Below are 23,625 nucleotides of genomic sequence, written 5' to 3'. Positions count from 1 at the left end.
TAGGTAATTATGGGAACGAGAAACACGCATGCCAGACCCCCAGTGGTATAGCAGACCTCCCCCTGGACGGCGCGTACACCCCATGACACATCTAACAGACCGCATCAACCGAACCCAAAGGCCAACCCCAAACCCACCTACGGAGGGGAGGAGGAGGTGGGCGGGGTGTTGGGGGGGGCCGGGCAGTGGGGGGGGGGGTGTGGGGGTGGTGGGGGGGCGGGCGCGCGGGCGGGGGTGGGGGGGGGAGGTGGTGGGGTGTGGGGGGGGGGAGGAGGGGGGGAGGGGGGCAGGGGGGGGGGGGGGGGGGGGGGGGGGGGGGGCGGGGGCGGCCGGGCGGGGGGGGGGGGGGGCGGTCGGGAGGGTCGGCGGGACGCGGGGGGTGGCGGGGTGGGCGGGGGGCCGGGCGGGGCCGGCCCGGGGAGCGGGCGAGGGGGGGGGGGCGCGGGGGGCGGGGGGGGCGGGGCGGGGGGCAGGCCCGTGGGCGGGGGGGGGGGGGCGGGCGCGGCGGGGCGGGGGGGGGGGGGGGCGGGGGGGGGGGGCCCCCGGGCCGGGGGGGCGGGGGGGGGGCGTGAGGGGGGGGGGGGGGGGGGGGGGGGCGGGGGGTGTGGGCGGAGGGACGGGCCGGCGGGTGGGCGGGGGGCGGGGGGCGCGGGGGGGTGGGCGGGCGGGGGGGGGGGGGGGCTCGGGGGGGGGCGGGGGGGGGGGGGGGGGGGGGCGGGGGCGGGGGGGGGGGGGCGGGGGGGGGGGGGGGGGGGGCGGGGGGGGGGGGGGGCGGGGGGGGCGGGGGGGGGGGGGGGGGGGGGGGGGGGGGGGCGGGGGGGGGGGGGGCGGGGGGGGGGGGGGGGGGGGGGGGGGGGGGGGCGGGGGGGGCGGGGGGGGGGGGGGGGGGGGGCGGGGGGGGGGGGGGGGGGGGCGGGGGGGGGGGGGGGGCGGGGGGGGGGGGCGGGGGGGGCGGGGGGGGGGGGGGGGCGGGGGGGGGGGGGGGGGGCGGGGGGGGGGGGGGCGGGGGGGGGGGGGGGGGGGGGCGGGGGGGGGGCGGGGGGGGGGGGGGGGGCGGGGGGGGGGCGGGGGGGGGGGGGGGGGGGGGGGGGGGGGGGGCGGGGGGGGGCGGGGGGGGGGGGCGGGCGGGGGGGGGGGGGGGGGGGGGGGGGGGGGCGGGGGGGGGGGGGGGGGGGGGGGGGGGGGGGGGGGGGGGGGGGGGGGGGGGCGGGGCGGGGGGGGGGGGGGGGCGGGCGGGGGGGGGGGGGGGGCGGGGGGGGGGGGCGGGGGGGGGGGGGCGGGGGGGGGGGGCGGGGGGGGCGGGGGGGGCGGGGGGGGGGGGGCGGGGGGGGGGGGGCGGGGGGGGGGGCGGGGGGGGGGGGGGGGGGCGGGGGGGGGCGGGGGGGGGGGGGGGGGGGCGGGGGGGCGGGGGGGGGCGGGGGGGGGGGGGGCGGGGGGGCGGGGGGGGGGGGCGGGGGGGGGGGGGGGGGCGGGGGGGGGCGGGGGGGGGGGGGGGGCGGGGGGCGGGGGGGGGGGCGGGGGGGGGGGCGGGGGGGGGGGGGGGGGGGGCGGGGGGGGGGCGGGGGGGGGGGGGGGGGGGCGGGGGGGGGGGGCGGGGGGGGGGGGGGGCGGGGGGGGGGGGGGGGGGGGCGGGGGGCGGGGCGGGGGGGGGGGGGGGGGGGGGGGGGGGGGGGGGGCGGGGGGGGCGGGGGGGGGGCGGGGGGGGGGGGGGGGGGGGGGGCGGGGGGGGGGGGGGGGGGGGGGCGGGGGGGGGGGGGGGGGGGGGGCGGGGGGGGGGGGGGGGGGGGGGGGGGGGGGGCGGGGGGGGGGGGGCGGGGGGGGGGGGGCGGGGGGGGGGGGGGGGGGCGGGGGGGGGCGGGGGGGGGGGGGGGGGGGGCGGGGGGGGCGGGGGGGGGGGGGGGGGGGCGGGGGGGGGGGGGGGGCGGGGGGGCGGGGGGGGGGGGGCGGGGGGGGGGGCGGGGGGGGGGGGGGGGGCGGGGGGGCGGGGGGGGGGGGGCGGGGGGGGGGGGGGGGGGGCGGGGGGGGGGGGGGGGGGGGGGGGGGGGGGGGCGGGGGGGGGGGGGGGGGGGGGGGGGGGCGGGGGGGCGGGGGGGGGGGGGGGGCGGGGGGGGGGGGGGGGGGGGGGCGGGGGGGGGGGGGGGGGGCGGGGGGCGGGGGGGGGGGGGGGGGGGGGGGGGGGGGGGGGCGGGGGGGGGGGGGGGGGGGGGGGGGGGGCGGGGGGGGGGGGGGGGGGGCGGGGGGGGGGCGGGGGGGGGGGGGGGCGGGGGGCGGGGGGGGGGGGGGCGGGGGGGGGGGGGGCGGGGGGGGGGGGCGGGGGGGGGGGGGGGGGGGGCGGGGCGGGGGGGGGGGGGGGGGGGGGGGGCGGGGGGGGGGGGCGGGGGGGGGGCGGGGGGGGGGGCGGGGGGGGGGGGGGGGGGGGGCGGGGGGGGGCGGGGGGCGGGGGGGGGGGGCGGGGGGGGGGGGCGGGGGGGGGGGGGGGGGGGGGGGCGGGGGGGGGGGGGGGGGGGGGGCGGGGGGGGCGGGGGGGGGGGGGGGGGGGGGGGGGGGGGGGGGGCGGGGGGGGGGGGGGGGGGGGCGGGGGGGGGGGGGGGGGGGGGGGGGCGGGGGGGGGGGGCGGGGGGGGGGGGGGGGGGCGGGGGGGGGGGGCGGGGGGGGGGGGGGGGGCGGGGGGGGGGCGGGGGGGGGGGGGCGGGGGGGGGGGGGCGGGGGGGGGGGGGGGGGCGGGGGGGGGGGGGGGGGGGGGGGGGGGCGGGGGGGGGGGGGGGGGGGGGGGCGGGGGGGGGGGGGGGGGGGGGGCGGGGGGGCGGGGGGGGGGGGGGGCGGGGGGGGGGGGCGGGGGGGGGGGCGGGGGGGGGGGGGGGGGCGGGGGGGGGGGGGGGGGGGGGGGGGCGGGGGGGGGGGGGCGGGGGGGGGGGGGGGGGGGCGGGGGGGCGGGGGGGGGGGGGGGCGGGGGGGGGGGGGGGGGGGGGGGGGGCGGGGGGGGGGGGGGGGGGGGCGGGGGGGGGGGGGGCGGGGGGGGGGGGGGGGGGGGGGGGGGGGGGGGGCGGGGGGGGGGGGGGGGGGGGGGGGCGGGGGGGGGGGGGGGGGGGGCGGGGGGGGGGGCGGGGGGGGGGGGGGGGGGGGGGGGGGGGGGGGGGGGGCGGGGGCGGGGGGGGGGGGGGGGGGCGGGGGGGGGGGGGGGGGGGGGGGGGGGGGGGCGGGGGGGGGGGGGGGGGGCGGGGGGGGCGGGGGGGGGGGGGGGGGGGGGGGCGGGGGGGGGGGGGGGCGGGGGGGGGGGGGGGCGGGGGGGCGGGGGGGGGGGGGGGGGGGGGGGGGGGCGGGGGGGGGGGGGGGGGGCGGGGGGGGGGGGGGGGGGGGGGGGCGGGGGGGGGGGGGGGGGGGGGGGGGGGGGGGGGGGGCGGGGGGGGGCGGGGGGGGGGGGGGGGCGGGGGGGGGGGGGGGGGGGGGGGGGGGGGGGGCGGGGGGGGGGGCGGGGGGGGGGGGGGGCGGGGGGGGGGGGGGGGGGGGGGGGCGGGGGGGGGGGGGGGGGGGGGGGGGGGGGGGGCGGGGGGGGGGGGGGGGGGGGGGCGGGGGGGGGGGGGGGGGGGGGGGGGGGGGGGGGGGGGGGGGGGGGGGGGGGGGGGGCGGGGGGGGGGGAGAGGGGGAGGGGGGGGGGGGAGGGGGAAGGGGCGGGGGAGGGGAGGGGGGGAGGGGGGGGAGGGAAGGGGGGGGGAGGGAGGAGGGGGGGGGGGGGAGGGGGGGAGGGGGGGGGGGGGCAAGGGAGGGGGCGGGAGGGGAGGGGGGTAGGGTGGGGGGGGGGGGGAGGGGGCGGGGGGGGGGGGGGGAGGGGGGGGGGGGGGCGGGGGGAGGAGGGGGGGGGGGGGGGGGGGGGGGAGGGGGGGAGGGGGGGGGGGGCATGGGGGCGGGGGGGGAAGGGGAGTGGGGGTGGAGGGGGTGGGGGGGGGGGGGGAGGCGGGGAGAGGGGGGGGAGGGGGGAGGGGGAGAGGGAGGGTGCAGGAGGGGGAGAGGAGGGAGGGGGGAGGGAGAGGGGAGGGGGAGGGGGGGAAGGGAAGAGGGGAGGGGGAGGAAGGGAGAAGAGGGGCGGAGGGAGGAAGGGAAGAGGGGGAGGAGGGGAGGAAGGGAAGAGGGGAGGAGGGAGGAAGGGAAGGGAGGGAGGCTTTACTTTTTCTCAGTGGAAAATGAATTCTTTGCTCCTTGTTCCAGGCCAGTTCTTTGCCTGATGTTGTATGAGGGTTTGGTTTGGGTTCTTTTTTATTATTACATTTTAAGAAACTTTATAGCCCATTTTGTTTGTTTTCAAATAACTTTATTTTCCTTCTTTTCTCCCATCAATTACTAGGTTTGTTTTTTTTTCTTTCCATAAGATGGAGGAGTCAGGAGACTGATCCTGCTCAATGCTGTATAATTTAGTATTCTGTGGGCCAGCTTTATGAGGTGGGAGTCAGATAAAACATAGGATTTGAACACTAACCATTTATTAGCTCTAAGGAATAGATTTGTGACTTGACAAGCAGACAATAACTCTGTGTTCTGATCAGCCAAAGAGGTCTACTTTGGGTTCAAAACACAGAGTAACTGGCTCCTTCACAAATAATTTTGGCTCCTGATGTGACTGGATTTTAATAATAAACTTGATATATATGTAAATTTATTTTAATCTAATTTCATCAACTGAGCCCTCCTAAAAATGAGACTTTGCAGATTGTTCTGTGTCTGATTTATAGATTTCTCCATCCTATTCCCAGCCTGATTTCAAGGCTATAATTCTATCAGCTTCCCCTCCTGGTGTCAGAAACACCACCTCTGCAGATAGTGTTTTATAACCAGCATCACAACTGAAGCTGAATTACTGCCCTGCTATCCCATGCTGCAATATGTCCTTTTGTTTATAATCACCCTCTCTCCCTTATATGCCTCCTCCTTCAGTTTCATGGAAACCAGCAGCTCCAAAAAAATCAATCAGGTAGCATGAAGTCTATTTTTGTCCCTTCCCTTCAATCCCTGTACAAAACAGGAGGGGCCAAATTCTTGCCTGGGCTGTGACTGTGCAGAGCTCTTTAAAGAAAATAAAGCCTGAGCAAATGGACCAGTAGCAAATTGCCACACATCCCATTTTACAAGGAGTTGTTCTTCCTCACTTGCTGAGGTCTCCATCCTGCAAAGGAACTGATGGCATACACTTGAGCATTCATTCACACTCAGCTCAGGCACTCAGACACAGGTTTTGGGACCCACCTTCTACCTGCACATGAAGAATAATCCATGGGAAATGTTTTTTTAACTGGATCTAATCTTTCTCCCTTTTTTTTTCCTGTTTAAGGTGTATCTGGTCTTACTTTGAATAAATAAAGCTGTGCTGTTTTCAAAAACTTTCAATTTTAGACCTTGATGGCCCAACTGCTAGCTCCCTCCCTTTTCACTCTCCTCTTTTCTCTCCCCAACTCCATCTTACCCTTTTACATCTTTCCACTATACCCTGTTGGGGGACCGGATGGAGAGCAGCCACAAAGAAGACAAAAGAAGAGTAACTTTGCCAACTTAAACCCTTATATGTGCAATACACCTTTCCTACTACTAGTTTTAAGAGAAGCAGCAGCTTCCTGGAAGCATAAAGCCTACAAATTCCCAATGTATGCCCTTGGAATGGGCACTGTGTCAACCAGTGGTATGGCCTGGCCCAGGAAGCCTCAGAGAAGCAAGGTGAAGCCTCTCAGAAGCAAAGTGAAGTCTCTCAGCTTTGGGGAATACAGCAGCATTTCAAATCCTCACCACCCTTGGACCAGCTGGAAGGAGTAACTCCATTTGATTTGCCTGGCAGTCCTAAGAGTTGTCTTTTGATGCTCATTTCCCTTATATTGCCTTTGGAAGCACTTCATTAGAGCTCACATAAAAATATCATCCTCAGGTTGTTTTTAATTACGGCACAAACCCCCAAAAGTCTCATAATGAGCTCCTTGCAGTACTAATACAGCTCCAGGATATTATGCCAATGCTAAAGAAAGAAGATGTAGGTCCCACCCCACCACCACCACCTCCTCCTCCTGCCAATAAAAACACAGAATCCAAACTTTAATCCACTTCTCATGGTTTGCCTTCAGAGGCAACTCAAACAAATAAGCAGAAGAACAAACCTCTCTCCCACAGGTTGGCCATCTGGAGGATTTGTAAGGCCAACTCTCTATTTCCTACTCTCCATGGAGCAAGACCCCTTTGCTAGCTGAGGAAGGAATAAAGAAATAGGATGCAACAGCCTCTCCCATGTCACCAAGGAGCTGTCCCTTGCCATCAACACATTTTGGGTTTGTTTTGTTTTCATCTCTCTCCCGTCGTGATTGCTGCATTTCCTCTCTTACCTGTTTGGAATCAGGTGTGCTTTCTGCAGCTCTTCTCCCTGCTCTATGTCTCTTGGGAAGCCAGAGAGCACCCAGCCATTGGTCATGCAGTCTAGGGAGTGGAGGCGTGGTGCCAGCATCTTCATAACGAGCTTGTCTGGGACTGCAGAGGAGTCAGAAGATGACATTTAGCCTGCACGCTGCCTCAGCAATTAGGGAGGATGCACACTTCCTCTGCTGCTGCTGCTGCTGCTCAGCCTGCTCCAGGGACTAAAACACAAAGAGTTCTGCCCCTTTGTGACTGAGGGAATTTGGAGAGAGGAGTTACTGTTGACTTTTGGGTGTTTGCTGTGCTGCCCTCTAACCCCCACCCCTCCCTCCCCATGCCAGCACACAAGGAGCTGTAGGACTTCAACAAAGCCACTTGGTGAAAACCCTGACGCCTACCTCATTTTTGCCACATCCTTTTTAGTCTCCCAGCCACGCTGGGCTGATGTCACAGTGAAGCCTGTGACACAATCCTATCAAAATGCAAAAATAATGACCTGGCTTGTGTCAAAGAAATCCTAAAACAGGGAAGAAATTGCTGCAGCTTGCCGTGTTTCAACTTTGCAGGTGCTAATGGCTCTGCCACAGCAGGGCTAGAGGAGATATTTCTCCAATTTGCCCAAAGGCTTGAAGCTTTTATAACTGAAAATAAACTTCCAAAATGCATTTCAACTGCTGTAATTACTGCATTGACAACTCCCTAATTTTACAGATGAAAGTTCTCTTTCCTCTATTATTATTTGTCTTTAGGGCAAAGAGAGAACACCAGCGAGGTGCTGACTGGGATTACAATTACTGTGCAGCTGCTAAAATTCTATTTCAGGGGACAGAGGGGGCAAGGAGGTAAATCCTTCATCAAGGAAAATATTTCAGTCAAGATACTTAAAACTTAGGGATCTTGGTATTTCTTTGTGGTGAAAACTACCCCCAAAATAAATTTGCCAGAGCAGCTCAGTCTGGGATGGAAGCAAATGAAGCTCTGTTTACAAGCAAACTAAAATCTGGAAACATGAAATGCAATGAGTGTGTACAAAGCATACAACACAAGTACAATATAGATATATTTACAACTTAAAAACAACTCAGAAACTCCTCAGACCCCACTGGAAGGATCCAGGGGACTCTTCACCTCCTTCCCCACTCCCTCCCTCTTTTCCATTACCTCACACAGTAGTCAAAACAGAGATACCCCTGGCAAGGCCATGGAAGAGAGAGGAAAGATGCAAGCAGAAGCAACAGAAGAGAAAAAAGAGACAGAAAAAGAACTCTTGATGCCTCTGCTCTATATTTCCATCAGCAATTCAATGAATTCTGTTGACCTTAGCATTATTTCCCTTTTGCATCCAATGGCAATTTATTTTACTTTCAGTCTTTGCAGTCAGGACCTAGGCTAAAGTTCCCCCTTAACATTGTAGCATCTTTGATTTTATTTTTTTTTTCAGTAGAATTCAACAGTTCAGCAAAGCAACTCTGAATTTTCCAAGTTCCCTTGCAACGTGTTGAGCTTAGCAGCAAATAACCCCCAAGAAAGGTCAGAGAAATCACCTCCAGCTTCTCCCCAAAAAAGCAGCCAAAACCAAAGGGACAAGGGGCAAGGGATAGAAACTCCAGCACAGGAGGTTCCACCTCACTGGGAGGGTCACAGAGCACTGGAACAGGCTCCCCAGAGAGGTTGTGGAGTCTCCTTCTCTGGAGACTTTCCAGCCCCATCTGTGTGACCTGTGCTGGATTCTATGCTCCTGCTCTGGCAGAGGGTTGGACTGGATGATCTCCGGAGGTCCCTTCCAATCCCTAACACCCTGTGAACCCTTTTCAGGGGGCAATGAGAAGCCCCTCTGTGTATCTGCACAGCTTGGCTGACCCACTGTTGCCTCTGCTGGAAACAAGTGACGGCAAAACCCGCTCCATAAATCCCCATCCCGGCTGGCGGACGTTTTGATACCCACCCTGCCATCGCATCTGCATATGAAAACACCACAAGAAGTGCTGGTAGCAGGGCGTGTGTGTCACATGTCTAACAAAGCAATTCACTTGAGGGTGAGCTGACAGCAACCTGCCTGGGTTTGCTGTTTGTGGTTGTTTTTTTTTTTTTTTTTTTTTAGTGGAGTATATTATTAGCAGAGCACATTTACACCCCGGCTATAAACAGGTTTGAAACTCCAAGAAACGAATCCGTTTGCTCCCTGAAATTTCCTCTTTCCTAAGGACCTGCTCCTCTGTCATGAAATTCGTGGCTGCTCCTTTAAAGAATCTTTAAATGTATTGAGTTTACAGAACTGCACTCAGGACTCAGTGTACCCAGCAAAAAAAAAAAAAAAAAACAAAAAAAACCAAAAACCAACAAAAAAAAAAAAAAACCAAACCAAACAGGGAGGGGAAACCACAGGGAATTAATGAGGAAACAGATTAGAGTATTAATTGAGGATATCCACTTCACATGATATGGGGGGAAAAAAAAAAAACACACACACACAAAGAGAAAAAACCCCACAAGTTAAGGAGAGTAATATTCTCCATCTGCTGACAGAATTAAAAAAAAAAAAAAAAAAAAGAAAGAAAGAAAAAGGAATGGAATAAAGCCAGGGGGTTGACAGGGAGCAGAATGACAATGCAAACCCAAGCATTCTGTTTAAAAAAAGGGATTCATAAAATTAACTCCACGATGGTGGAGCAGCAGCAGGCAGAAATGTCATCAGACAGATGAGGCTTCTCCACCTAAAACCTGAGCTGCAGGCAGGCAGAGAGGGGATAACAGGAGAATTTCAGGGCACTTTTTGCTCCCCCCAACCTCTAGGTTATAAGAAATAACATAAATAACCCCAAGGTATCCCAGTAGGGAATAAAAAAAAAAAAAAAAGGAATAAAAAATTCCCCTTTCTCTTTGCCCAAAATGTTTTCCATACAAAACCAAGTGGAATTTTCCTGTACTCCTGGATTTCTGGCTGCAGCATTAAACTTTTCTGTCTCGATGCATGATGTTTTATCACAGTTCCTACTGGGACCATGAGCATGGATTTACAAAGATGCCAAATTACAGGATTTGGGGGGGAGTGGGAAACATTTTTCCAAATGCTCAAAACAGTTTTGCAAAGGATTGGGATAAAACCTACAAAGCCATGAGTAAAACTGTGCTAAGGCAGGATCCTGCCAGAGCTGCCATCCCGGTGAGAGGAGCAGGGAACCAGGGCAGAGGCTGAAAGTCCCAGGAATGGGATGGAGAAATAAATCTGGTGGACACCAGGCTGCTGAGCTTCCAGCACATCACAGGAGATTCTCCAGTTCCAGGGGCCAAATTGCTCCCACTCCGCTTAGGGGGAGGAGAAACAGTGCAGCCTGTAAGAAAATCAACAAGCAGCATCTCCCTGATCTGCTCACTCCCCACAGGCTTTCTGTGAACCCTGCTGATTGAAATCCACCACTTTGCTCACTATTTCTGAACAAAACTGAAGCCATCACAAATAAATCAAGATGCAGTGACAGTTGATTAACAATTTCTCTAATGGCCTGTCTCTGTGAATGCATTTTTTTTTCCAGGTTAGTAATGTTAGAGGCTTGAGAAAGGTGGTACCTGGGTGTAGCTTTGGGGCTCAGCACACATTACTGCCTGATTCTGAAGATTTAGACTGGAGATTAGCAAGAAATTCTTGACAGTGAGGGTGGGGAGACACTGGCACAGGCTGCCCAGGGAGGTTGTGGCTGCCCTCTCCCTGGAGATGTTCAAGGTCAGGCTGGATGAGGTCTTGAACAACCTGGGCTGGTGGGAGGGAGGTGTCCCTGCCCATGGTGGGGGGATTGGAACTGGATGAACTTTCAGCTGCCTTTCAAGCCAACCCATTCTATCAATCTCTGCTCCTATGTCAGGTTTGGGGTATTCTGAATAGTCCTGGGGCTGTGTGGTGACCCTGGCACCTTCCCAGCTTCAGCAGTGACTGACTAGGAGGTATCAGCAACACCCTTCAGATGGTTTGTACACTGCTGTACATCACTGAATAATAGAGATGCTTACATATTTTCTGTGCCTCCCTCTAAAGCCTGACTGTGAGAAATAAAACATAAACAAGTCAGACAGCAAGCTCTGCTCTCCTCTTGATTAGCAAACACACCTATCACTGCCATACAATGGGGGAACAGAGCTGGGTGGCTGTTCAGTGGCATTACAAAGTACATCAGCTGCCCTTGAATGGGAACAGGCACACTTAAAACAGCTGCATTAAAACTGTAAAACATCTTCCACAGACCAGAAGTAAGGGGAAAAAAAACCCCAACAAATAAAAAAATGAAAAGAAGAAAGAAATCAGTATCATTCTTATTTTGCTGTGGTTCAGACAGAGTAGGTAATGAAGGGCTCTGCAGTACAGGATTCCTTTTCACTCATGTGGAACTGTCTCTTGAATGTAAAGCAAATTAATAACCTGTAATTGGAGGGGCACACAGTTGGTAAGTAACCAGCCAGAGGTCTCCTGGCCTTAAGCACATGACCCAAAGGGCTCCAGAGCAAAGTGAAATGTGGAGCTTCTCTGATGAGACACTCAATCTACATGTTTTAAGTAGATTATGAAGCACGAGAGCTTTGAATAATCAATTCCTTTTCAACATAAGCTTCTGTGAGTTTCCAAGTCTGGAAGGTGGGGAAATGAGGCTCTGGAGAGGTTTTACTTTATCACTAGAGGAATCCAAAGGTAAGTTTCTTGTAAAAATTACAATGTGCTACAAAGAGATATCCAGATTAGGTAATGTGGAAGCACATCTCTATTAAAGCCAGAAATCGAGGTGCAGGAGGAAAATTCATCCCTCAGAGGTAATGCTGCAGAGCTGCTGAGCTCCAGTGATGCCCTGTGCTGAGACCACTATAGGTAGCTGGGGACCAAAGTCACAGTGAACCTCAGAAATGGCAGACATGGCAGAATGAGGCCACAGCCAGCTCTGTGCAGCAAGGTGGTTCATTCATGCATACAGTCCTGCCTAACCTCCATACCACACAGCCTAGCTCCTTTATCTCCCAGCCTGTCTCCACCGTGTTAATGGTCTAGACTACACAGCTGAATTAGCAGCTGTGGACCTAGGGAGTGATCTAATCAATTCAGGGGTATGATCAGGCAGGGAACAGAGGCTTAAAGTGCTTGCTGTTCCTGCTGGAACTGCTGCCTGGACACCCAGAAGTTTTCTATCTCCAGGCCTGTCAATCAGCACCATCCAGCAGATCATTTAAAAAATAAATTTGCTTCCCAGAGCTTCAAAGGTTTTTCACAACTCTAAGGTGCTCCTTCATGAAAAGAACTTCCTCCTGAAACTCACAGGAGTGTGGCCCATTAGCTCTTCCCCAAGCCATAGATCTGCAGGACTAATAGAAATCCCTATCAGGCAATCAGTTGACAAAATCATACCATCTGCTCAGGACAAAAGTAGCAGAACATTAAAGGCAGAGGCTGAAAGGCAAAAATCACTACTTGAGAGATTACAGAGCACTGTTCTCCAATAGCTTCAGTGCTGTCAGCACTCCGAGGGGTACAATTATCATATTGAAATCAATTCCTGCTCCATAGACGCCCCTTTTAAACCAGGCTTTTGAAGGGTATTGACTCACTTCCCCAAACTACAAAACCTCCACTCTAAGCATGGCACAAATGCATGAGCAGGTAAGAATTGTCAGCTTTGTGCCCTCAGAAGCTCCAGTTCCTGCTGACAGCACTGTCCATCCACCCCTCAGCCTTCTCTCAGAGGTGGTTTTTAAGCTGGGTCTGAAGATTTGCACAGCTCATTCAGATGCCTGAGGCCTGATCCCAGGACTTGACAGTTAACATCTTGCCCAGAGTACAAGCTACTGCCACAGGCTCCTTGCCTGCATTGTCCTGTCAACCCCAAATTTAGCAGAGCTGGAGGTTTGTTTATCTTACTGCTCTGTAACTCTGTGTTATTCAGAAATAGTGTGGCCAGCTGGACAAGGGAAGTGATCGTTCCCCTGTACTGGGCACTGGTGAAGCCACACCTTGAATATTAGACTCAGTTTTGGGCCACTCACTCCAAGAACAACATCTGGAGCATGTCTAGAGAAGGGCAACGAAGCTGGTGAAGGGTCTGGAAAATAAGGAGAAGGGTCTGGAGAACTTCTGAGCAGCATCTGAGGGATCCAGGATTTTTTAGTCTGGAGAAAAAGAGGATGAGGGAAGACCTCAGCTCTCTATAACTCCCTGAAAGGAGGTTGGAGTGAGGTAGGGGTCAGAGTCTTCTCCATAATAACAGGTGATAGCATGAGAGGAAACTGCCTCAAATTGTACCTGGGGAGGTTTAGGTTGGATACTAGGAAAAATTTCCTCGGTGCAAGAGTGCTCAGGGATTGGAACAGGCTGCCCAGGGAGGTGGTGGAGTCACCATGTCTGGGGGTGTTCAAAAGCACATAGACATAGCACCTTGGAACATGGTTTAGTAGGCATTGTGGTGTTGGGCTTGATGACCTTGTCTCACAACAGGTCATTTTATTTTGGGTCCTTCATAGAAATATTCCATTTCCTTGCCCACCTCCAGGCACCCAGAGGTTGCACCCACTCCTTTTGACCGGCTGATTTAGCAGGGTTTTACCCCACCCTGTAAGCTTGATCAGCACGTTAATTTCATCCTGCCAACAAGCTGGATTGATGCAACCAGGCCGGATTTCTGCAGACAGGCCAATTTTGTTTATGGTAAAGAATAAACTATTGCTCAAAAGCGTCTTCAAGCAGAGCGGAGTGGCAGAAACCACCCAGTCCTGCTGTGATGCAGCAGGGCGAAAGGGACCATTCCCTCCCTCCCCGGAGACCGGCTCGGCCCTCTTCGGCTTTGCTCGGCCGTGCTGCCGCTTCGTAGCTGGTTCTTTACCGCCACCTGGCGGTCACAGAGGGCACGGCGCCGACTGGTAGCGACTCGGTGAGAAGCAGCAGCACCAAGCAGCCTCCGCTGCAGCGCGGAACAACACACCACCGAAATCTCGGGGATTCACCCCAAATCAGATCGCACCGGAGAACTGTTTAGGGGTTCCGAGTCACGGAGAGCGCCAGGCTGCTACGGTACACCGGAAGGAGTCTGAGTTTTGGAGCTATGTGGAGGCAGCAAATACCGGCGGGGACACGGCAGCTGGCAAGCGCCGTAGCGAGCAGTCGGTGATGTCATCGGATGGAAAAAGAACACTGAATTAGTTTCCAATCACCCATTTTCCACACCAGGCACTGCCGAGAGTGGCTTCCCCTAATTGGGATAGTCGTTTAAATGCACTAAAATCAAGAACAAAATATCTCATTGCCACACTTAAAATATTTTTCTCTCTTTGAATATATTGGAACCCCCTTTTTTCGGGAGGCTTTTAGTAATTTCACACAGGAATGAGGTGCATTAAAGAGCAAGTGATGACATTTTTTAAGTAGGTGGGATCCCAGATCATGGATCAGATGGTATGTGATCAATGAAGACCTTCAGCAGCACGTGCTGAAGGAGCATACCAGGCTTCTGCACACATGCAGGAATCTACATCTAATCACATTGAGAGGCTACAGAAGATTCCTGCCCATTTCCCTGCTTCACCTCTCATAGAAACATAGAATTGTTACATAGAATTGTTTCAGTTGGAAAAGACCTCCAAGATCATTCAGTCCAACCATCAACCCAACACCACCATGGCCATTAAACCATGTCCCCAAGTGCCATGGCCACAGGTTTCGGGGACTCCTCCAGGGATGGGGACTCCTCCAGGGATGGGGACTCCTCCAGGGATGGGGACTCCACCACCTCCCTGGGCAATCTGTTCCAATCCTTGACCCCTCTTTCAGTACAAAAAATTGCTCCCCCCTGACCCAATTTCAGGCCATTTCCTCTCATTTTATCACCTGACACTAGGGAGAAGACACCTACCCCTACCTGGCTCCAACCTCTTTTCAGATTTAGCACTGGAAATTCATCCCAAATCGAGGATCACACCACCACAAACACAAAAAGCTTTTCTCCTCCAATCCCAACCCCTCCATGCTGGCATTTTCTCTGTGTATCTGCCTAATGGCACCGGCCATCAGCATGTCACAGGATGATGGAGTGTGCTGACACCAAGGTCAAGGTCCTCACACCTGGGTTCCACCCACACTCCCTCACTGGTAGCAGCTTGGCTCTGGTTGAATGAGATTTTCTGCCTCTGTTTACCCACCTGCAAGACAAAAGCTACTCTGAATGACCTCACAGGTATGTCTCCAACCTGAAGTATTCTAAAACTAAGAACAAAATTTCTGCCTGCAGTACTTTTTAGTCCTTCAGCTTCTGCAGAGAGAAGAGAGATAGACACAAGACAGCAACCACAGTTGGAATCCACTTGAAGCATCATTTCCATTATCAACCAAGTTCCCTATTTCCTCTTTATTTCTCAACTACTAGGGGTTTGTGAGAGGGCAGAATTTGGCCTACAAAATCCTTTTTTGGCAGTGACAGTATCCAAGAAGGATACATTTGGTCTGATAAACATGGATTCATAGAATGGTTTGGGTTAGAAGGGTCCTTAGAGTTCATCTAGTTCCACCTCCCCTTCCACTAAACCAGGCTGCTCAAGGTCCCATCCAACCTGGCCTTAAAACACCTCCAGGAAGGGAGCATCCACCACCTCCCTGAGCAACCTGTTCCAGTATCTCCACACTCTTATTTTTTTACCCTTAAATGGAGTAGCTTTTAAAAGAGTCTTTGAGTCTCCCCAGTGTTCCTCCAGCCCTGAATGTCTGTTAGCAAGATGTAGCTATTTAGATTGTTGCATGGTGTGTAGAATTAGGGGGAAAAAATCCATTCTGGATTTTCAAACAGAAGAAAAGGGGACTCTAAAGTAGCACATCAGAGTGATTCAAGCTATAATTAAAAAAAAAAAAAAAGGAAAACTCAGGAAAGATGAGAACTTATTGCCTATGTGCCTTCCTCTAAAACTTCCTATTCCACAACCTTCCATCTTTCATCAAAATACAAACACCTCAAGCAGAAAAATAAGAGAGATGTAAATTTTAGTTTGTTCTCTTGACCACCAATTTTCTCCTAGTAGGAAAAGAAAATTAAAATGGAAAAAACAAAAATCCTACCTATTTTCCATTAAAAAATACCCCCCTCCCACCCCTTTTGTAGCAGTCCCAGAGGAAAAGTCAAAAGTTTGACTTGAAAAACGGAGCTACTTCAAAAGCATTGTCAAGCAGAGGTGAAGGTTCCTTAAAAATGCATACATTAAAGTGTGGTATAGTCATAAATATCTCTGGAAGTTTGCCCAGGCTGGCTGTGATTGAGGTGCAGCTAGAGGCTGAGCAGCATGGTGACAAAAGAACTGAAAATAAACCAGAAAAGAAAATTTGTTTATTAGGTGCTGTTTGGGCTCTGTGTGTGTGTGTAAAAAAAAAAAAGAAAGAAAGAAAATGGAGAGAGGTGTTGGGTTTTTTTTCCTCCCCTCCCCTCCCTTTTCTTTTTCTTTTTTTTTTTTTTCAATAATAAAAAAGGGAGTTGCACTGCAGGGCCCCCTAAAGCTTGTGAAAAATTAAACTCGACGGATTCAAACTGTCCTATTTCCACTTCAAAAGAGAAGAGGCACTGAGCTCTTCCCAACTTATCTTCAAACGCCCAGCACCCTAGAAAGTTTCTTTTTTAAAATAAATAAATAAATAAATAAAAATAAAGTCTCCAGTTCCCCCAAGCACTGTACCCGTTACTGGAGCTGCTGTCTCTCCCTCTTCTAATTATACCCATGTGAGTCTATTAATCAACTTGTAAATTATTTAGAGAGCCATGCGCTGGCTTCAGCTAGTACAAACACACTGCATGCAAAGACTTGCTGAAAACCAACGGAGCTCCCAAAGGGTCTCTCTCTCTCTCTTTTTCTCTCCTTTTCTCTTTTTCTCTCTCTCTCTCCGATGTTCAGACAGCTCGCCGCTGCAGCGCTGCTTAAAAACGAGGCATAACGCTCAGCTTTACCTCCCTCAGATCGAAAGATTTACTCAGCCTTTCAACTCTGCAACTCTTTTGCAAGTTTGGGAAACAAAGAGGTAAAGCTTCTCTATTGTCCAATCTGTTATTTCAGCCTTAGCGAGGAGAATTAATACAAAACAAACAAACAAACAAACAAACAAACACCAAACCATCATCGTCTCAGCGTTCAAAAGTGTTTGCAGTGAGATTCTGATCACAGTCACCAGGGGATCCCCCTCCTGCCTCCCCCAACTTTCAGAGGCTACAGCAAAATACACCCCTTGAAAGTGGTTGCAATTTAAATAAGGAGAGGAAGGGGGGGGGAGGGAAGAAATAATAATAATAATAATAATAATAATAATAATAATAATAATAAACCTATGTATTTTCAGTGGCTACACCAAAAAGCACCCCTTGAAAATGCTTCCAATTTGAATAAGGAGAGGAGGTGGGGAAAAAAGAAATAATAATAATAAACCTATGTAATTTCAGAGGCTGCAGCAAAAAGCACCCCTTGAAAATGCTTCCAATTTGAATAAGGAGAGGAGGTGGGGAAAAAAGAAATAATAATAATAAACCTATGTAATTTCAGAGGCTACAGCAAAAAGCACCCCTTGAAAATGCTTCCAATTTGAATAAGGAGAGGAGAAAAAAAAAAAAAAACCTGTGTACTTTCAGAGGCTACAGCAAAAAGTACCCCTTGAAAATGGCTCCAATTTGAATAAGGAGAGGAGAAAAAAATAATAAATAAACCTGTGTACTTTCAGAGGCTACAGCAAAAAGTACCCCTTGAAAATGGCTCCAATTTGAATAAGGAGAGGAGGAAGGAAAAAAGAAATAATAATAAAATATAAACCTACGTATTTTCAGAGGCTACACCAAAAAGCAGCCCTTGAAAACGGTTCCAATATAAATAAGGAGAGGAGAAAAAAAACAAATATATATAAATGTACATTTGTACAGTAATGTTTTTTATCAGAAAACAGAAGAAATTAGGAAATTGCAGCTTTTACCCCCCACGTGCAGACTGCCATTGGGGACAGCTTCAGATATTACTACTTTAAAAAAAGAGAAAAAGGAAGGGAGTGGGGAAAAAAAACAACCCAAAACAACACAGGTGCTGTGTGTTCAGCTCTAGCAGGCTGCAAACAGTGCAACCTTATCTCCTCCATCAATCAGCTCTCTTCACCACCTGAATCTCCACTTTGGTGGAAAAAAAAACCCAATTAGCCAAAGTGACAGCACCTACCCCAGCTGAAAAGCAGAACCTGACTGGATTTTTTCTTTCCCACCCCTTGCTCTTCATGCGTTTTCCTCTGCCCTTTTCTCACCTCTGCCGTGCAAGCAGGTCTAGTGATCAGCAGTGATCACTCCATCTGATTTCATCTGGAAAGCAGGGCAAATTGAATACAGGCTGCCATGCCAACTGCCTGATGGCCTCTCCTGTCTTTATGATGCCTCCAGGATGCTTCTGCTTCTATTTTCATTGAGAAAATTAATCAATAATATACAAGCAGCTCAAGGGGCAACCACCAAGGACACGGAGGGGGGTAAAAAGTATCCCTTCTCCATATTTTTTTTTTTAATCCCAGGGTACCACAATTCTGACAGACACCTTTCAAATGGTGAGCAACCATCCTGCAGATGGCACTTAGATGGGTCCAGAAGGCAGGTCCAGCTCTCCTCAGAATTACTGCAACCTGGGGCCACAAATTCTGCCTAAAGTGTCTCCACAACACTGCAGAAGGAATCAAATGGAATTAATATATTTATATGCTTTGCCCTGCTGTCTGTGGAAGGGTTCTGGCCACCAGGTTCAACTCTTACTCCAACTGGAAGTCATAGAACCATAGAATTGTTTTCTGTGGAAAAGACCTTTAAGATCCAACCAGTCTCTGACTCTGCCAAGTCTGGTGCTAAAGTCCCTCAGCACCACATCTCTGTGTCTTTCCAACACCTCCAGAGGTGGGGCTTCAACCACTTCCCTGGACAGCCTGTTCCAGTCTTTGAGAACCCTTTCAGGGAAGAAGTTTCTTTTAATGTCCAACCTAAACTGTGCTTGCTGCAGCTCAAGGCCATTTCCTCTCATCCTATCACTTCTTCCTTGGGAGAAGAGACCAACCCCACCTCACCCCAACCTCTTTCAGGGAGCTGTAGAGAGCAATGAGGTCTCCCTTCAACCTCCTTTTCTTCAATAAAAAAGAAAACAAGCCCTCCCAGGCTGCCCAAGCATATATTGTGTGCTAAAGCATTATTGACCAAGACTTTAACTGGAGTTAGTGACCAGAAATCTGGTCTCACACTCCACTGCTGGTAATTTTCTGCCCAGAGTATAATCAGCAATAATTGCCCAGTATCCAGTGGAAAATAAACCATCCCCAGGGAGAAGTCTGTTCATTGCAGATTGGTTGTCCAAAGAAGAACTCTTGTGTTTCTGACAGACAGAAAGCAGGCTGCTTGCTGAACCTTTCACTGAAAATGTACCTTTCAATATCTAGTGTGAACAAACTGTAGGCCAGGATGTCCTGGGAATTAAAAAATCAATGGGCTCACAAAACTATCTGTGCTGCCTTCATTAAGCAAAAAAAAATAATCACCATGTACAAGATGGAGAAGTTGACTAAAGCAGGAGGTAAGGTCTTGATGAGGAATGAAACCCTAGAAAACAGAGAAGGTGGGAATGCAGCAGGCTGCCTTCTGGGGTGAATAACACAAGTGTCTGGGCTGCTGCTGCAAAACAGGTTGTATATATGAAGCAGCAGTAGAGGAGAAACACAACACAAGGAGTATTTGTGAATCCTAAATCCAAGAAGAGATCTGAGTTAGTCAGCCACAAGTAGAACACAACAAACAGTGCACAGCCTCCATAAGTCCAGAACGAGTGAGCTCTGAGTGCCTCTTTATGACAGCACAACACACTCTGTTCATACAATCATAGGATTGTTTTGGTTGGAAGAGACCTCTAAGATCATCCAGTCCACCCTTCAACCCAACACCACCATGGCCATCTAAGATCATCCAGTCCACCCTTCAACCCAACACCACCATGGCCATCTAAGATCATCCAGTCCAACCTTCAACCCAACACCACCATGGCCATCTAAGATCATCCAGTCCAACCTTCAACCCAGCACCACCATGGCCATCTAAGATCATCCAGTCCAACCTTCAACCCAGCACCACCATGGCCATCTAAGATCATCCAGTCCACCCTTCAACCCAACCCCACCATGGCCATCTAAGATCATCCAGTCCACCCTTCAACCCAACCCCACCATGGCCATCTAAGATCATCCAGTCCACCCTTCAACCCAACCCCACCATGGCCATCTAAGATCATCCAGTCCACCCTTCAACCCAACACCACCATGGCCATCTAAGATAATCCAGTCCACCCTTCAACCCAACACCACCATGGCCATCTAAGATCATCCAGTCCAACCTCCAACCCAGCACCACCATGGCCATCAAACCATGTCCCCAGGTGCCATGGCCACACAGTTCTTAAACACCTCCAGGGATGGGGACTCCACTGTCTCCCTTGGCAGCCTGTTCCAAGAAGTCTCAGTTCAGTTTCTTCCAGAGCCCAACCACTCTTTCAGCTGGCACATCTTCAGTGACTAATTGAACACAATTAGTTGTGTCCACACAGAGGGGAACCATGCTGAGCTCAGTCCCTGGGATAAGCACTTCAAGAACACATGGGGCATACCCTCAAGATTTTATGGAACTGATTTCATTTTGCCTGGTTGTGATCTGAGCACATTTCTGGTGGTCTCTCTTTGGTTCCGGGGTATCCTGAGATAATATCCCTTGCATGGTTCCTCACCCAGAGAAGCAACTAAGCTGTCTTGGTGCAGAACTGGAAATGCAATGCAAATGTTGATGTTCTGATTGCTTGTCTCTGCTGCTGACTAAACTGATTCTCCAAATGCCATTTTTCTTGAAACCAAATGTGGTCAAACCCCAGTGTGAGAATCTTTCCTCTGTATAAACCTGGTTGCAACTCTGCAGCAAGACACCAAAGATCCTTTGCCCCTCTTTCCTCTCCAGTACACTATGGTATTCCATCTCCCACAAGCCTCTTGTGAGGGCACTAATGAATTCTTGTTAGTGTTTACTAATGTAAATGCAATTCTTTGTTATCCCTGGGAGAGGAGGATTAGCAGAATGACAGAACTTATTATTTCTGGTCTTGCTAGATAATATTTATCTTTATTCAGCCCTTAATTTTCTAGTTTGTTCCACTCAAATAAAAGAGATGTGCACACAAGCCAAAAAAAAAAACCCTAAACCCCAAAAAACTAAGGGAGAATTTTCCAGCACAATACACAGAAACCTATTTCTGGATTCCCATTATCATTCAGAAGCACTCTGCAGCTTTAACCTTGCATGCTGTATTTTAACAAAAAAATATATAAAAATTAATCTAAATTTGAAATCATTTCTAATTTGGAAGGGAAAAAAATAAAGAAAGGCTTTACAACTTGAATTTCATTTTTCCTGAAATAAAAGCAGCTCCTCTGGACTTGGGATGTGGATATTTTTAGGACTAGCTAAAAAATTCCAAGCTGTGCAATTCTTGGACTCTACTGGAAATGCTTTTGGTATCTCCTGTAAGGAAGTTCAGTGGTTAAGATGAATTTGATTAATTACACAAAAATCTGTTAAAGGACCTAACTTTGAATAAGCAGATCATCAAAACTCCCATCTCAGCCACGACTGAAATTTAGCAAGAGAGATCTTTAGAATCACAGGATCATGAAGGCTGGAAAAGATCTCTCTAAGATCATCAAGTCCACACCTACAGTGGGCGTCCTCTACTTCACAGAGGCAAGAAAATGAAATTACAGCACCCAGATAATATCCTGAAGAAGACATCCCCAACAAGATGATGTTGTTCAGAGCCCCACCAAGCCATTCACTGTCTCTAGGGATGGACTTAACCAACTTCCAGCTTACTCTAAATAGAATTCAGGCCAAGGAAAATTCCCTCACAGGTTTTTGGGTTGTTTTTTTTTTTTTTTTTTTGCCTTGAATGTGTAACCAGAGAGTAATGAGCCAACAACAGGCCCTACCTGGGTATCCACTGTCAACATAAGGCTTAACGAGTTCTCCAAGTTTTGTCTTCTCTGCAATTGCTTCCTTTAGCAGTTGCCCACAGCAAACTAAGGGGAAGGAAGAACAAAAAAGGCAGAAGGTTAAATTTTAAAAAGGAAGCTACAAAGAAAAGAAACAAACAAAACAAAACAAAAAAAAAAACAAGCCAAAAAAAACCCAAACAACCCTGAAGAAGCTGCATACTGGAATAAGGTCACTGAATAAAATAAAAGTTGTAGGTTTTTTTTTTTTGGGGGGGGGGGTTGTTGTTAGGATGTTATTTATTATTTTAGGTGGGTTTTTGGCCAAGCAGAATGAAAAGCAAACAAACAGAGCAGGGGAGAATATTGAATAAAAAAGAATACATTTGGCACAGAACATATTAAAAACAGAGAGGGAAAGAGAGAAAGATATTAATCAAATCTGTTTCTGAAATAATAACTCAAGGGACTGCCAGAGGTTTTCACTTCTTATCAACTTGTAATGACTGAATGAAGTTACACCTGCTGAACAGCCTCTGAACTGCTCTGCTGGAGGTGCAGGGAATGTGCCAGGCAAGGAAGTGACTCCCTGGATCATTTAATGATCATGTAAGAATGATAGTTTAAAAACTCTGCTAATGCAACGTTATCATTGCCTTCAAATCCACAGAGCACCAGGAGATGCAGCCTTAAAGTTTTAGCCAAGACAGTGGCACATGAAATGTGGCTGCTTTGGACACCAGTTTCTGACCAAAGATACTGACTCCAACTGCTCTACATGAATTGGATACATCAGTCCTGATCCTTCTTTTAGAGAGCAGGAACTGAAGCATGCAGAGGTTACACAACATCACAAATCACGGAATCCCAGCATGGTGAGGGTTAGAAGGGACCTCTGGAGGTCATCCAGTCCAACCCCGTGCTAAAGCAGGGCACCCCCAGCAGCTTGCCCAGGAGCACAATAGCCAGGTGGATTTGGGAGCTCTCCAGAGGAGACTCCACAGCCTCTCTGGGCAGCTTACTCCAGCACCCTCACATCAAAGTTTCTCCTCATGTTAAGGTGGAGAATTTGTGCCCCTTGCCCCTTGTCCTGTCCCTGGGCACCACTGACAAGAGTCTGGCCCCAGCCTCTTGCCCCCCAGCCTTTATCTCTTGCTGAGCATTGCTCAGATCCCCTCTGGGGCTGCTCTTCTCCAGACTCAGCAGCCCCAGGGCTCTCAGCCTTTCCTTATCAGAAACAATATTGGGCAAAATTGATGAAGTTTGTTGCTGAAGTGGCAAAGGATGAACTCAAGTGGTAACAGTCATTAGTTCTCCTGGAGAAGCAAATTCATAATCACAACCAATGGTATAAAACTACAACAGAAGCTCACTGCACAGACCCCAACTTAGGACAGTCCATATGCCTAAATTTAATCCAGTTCCTAAGACTGAGAGCCCTAGGGCTGGTTAGTCTGGAGAAGGCTGAGAGAGGATCTGGTCAATGCCTATAAATATCTGAGGGGTGGGTGTCAGGATGAAGGTGTCAGGATGAAGGTGCCAGGCTCTCTCCAGTGATAGGACAATGAACAACAGGAGGTTCCACCTCAACATGAGGAGAAACTTCTTTGGTGTGAGCATGCTGGAGCCCTGGAGCAGGCTGCCAAGAGGGGTTGTGGAGTCTCCTTCTCTGCAGACTTTCAAGCCCTGCCTGGATGTGTTCCTGTATGACCTGCCCTGGGTCATCCTGCTCTGGCAGGGGGGTTTGATTCCATCATCTCCAGAGGCCCCTTCCAACCTCTAACATTCTGTGATTCTTAAGCATAAGATTAATTTTTTAAGCCTGTGCTTAAATCCCAGAGGCCTAACTGGAAATTAAGTATATGCTGAAGGCTCTTCAGGAAACTGCTGGCCTTCCACCTCTGTTTTAAATACATAATTCTGCTAATATTTGGTTTACTTAAGATAACATTTAAAAATGCATGCTTAAATACACTTAAAATAAAAAAAAAAATCAACATCTGGGTAAAGCAGTGCTAATGGTATTTAATCAAAAGAGCTGCAGCTCTCTTCTGTAGTAGCTACTTAAAAAAAAAAAAAAGAAATGCAAATTTTGACCTAGATGAAAACAGCACCAAACCTGCAGTTAGAGAAATAAGGGTCAGAGAAAATAATCAGAAATGATGAGAACAAGTTCATTGTTCCTTGAACACATTCCAGCACGTCTGGGTTCTCATTCAAGA

At 53.0% G+C, this 23,625-nt stretch overlaps 1 protein-coding gene across 1 annotated transcript in view; it reads right to left on the bottom strand.

Moving 5' to 3' along the window:
- The window catches only part of AK8 (adenylate kinase 8), an 88,415-nt gene that overhangs the window by 34,378 nt on the left and 30,412 nt on the right, over window positions 1-23,625 (bottom strand). Inside the window, exons 10-11 of the mRNA XM_054393257.1 lie at window positions 21,401-21,490; window positions 6,354-6,495 (exon numbers count right to left, since the gene is read on the bottom strand). Coding sequence (XP_054249232.1) covers window positions 6,354-6,495; window positions 21,401-21,490 — 232 coding nt within the window. The remainder of the gene's footprint in view (window positions 1-6,353; window positions 6,496-21,400; window positions 21,491-23,625) is intronic.

Source organism: Indicator indicator, chromosome 28 (assembly GCF_027791375.1).
Source record: "Indicator indicator isolate 239-I01 chromosome 28, UM_Iind_1.1, whole genome shotgun sequence".
Taxonomy (NCBI): domain Eukaryota; kingdom Metazoa; phylum Chordata; class Aves; order Piciformes; family Indicatoridae; genus Indicator; species Indicator indicator.
Note: the sequence above shows the minus strand (reverse complement) of the source record. Positions and strands in the feature narration are given on the sequence as shown.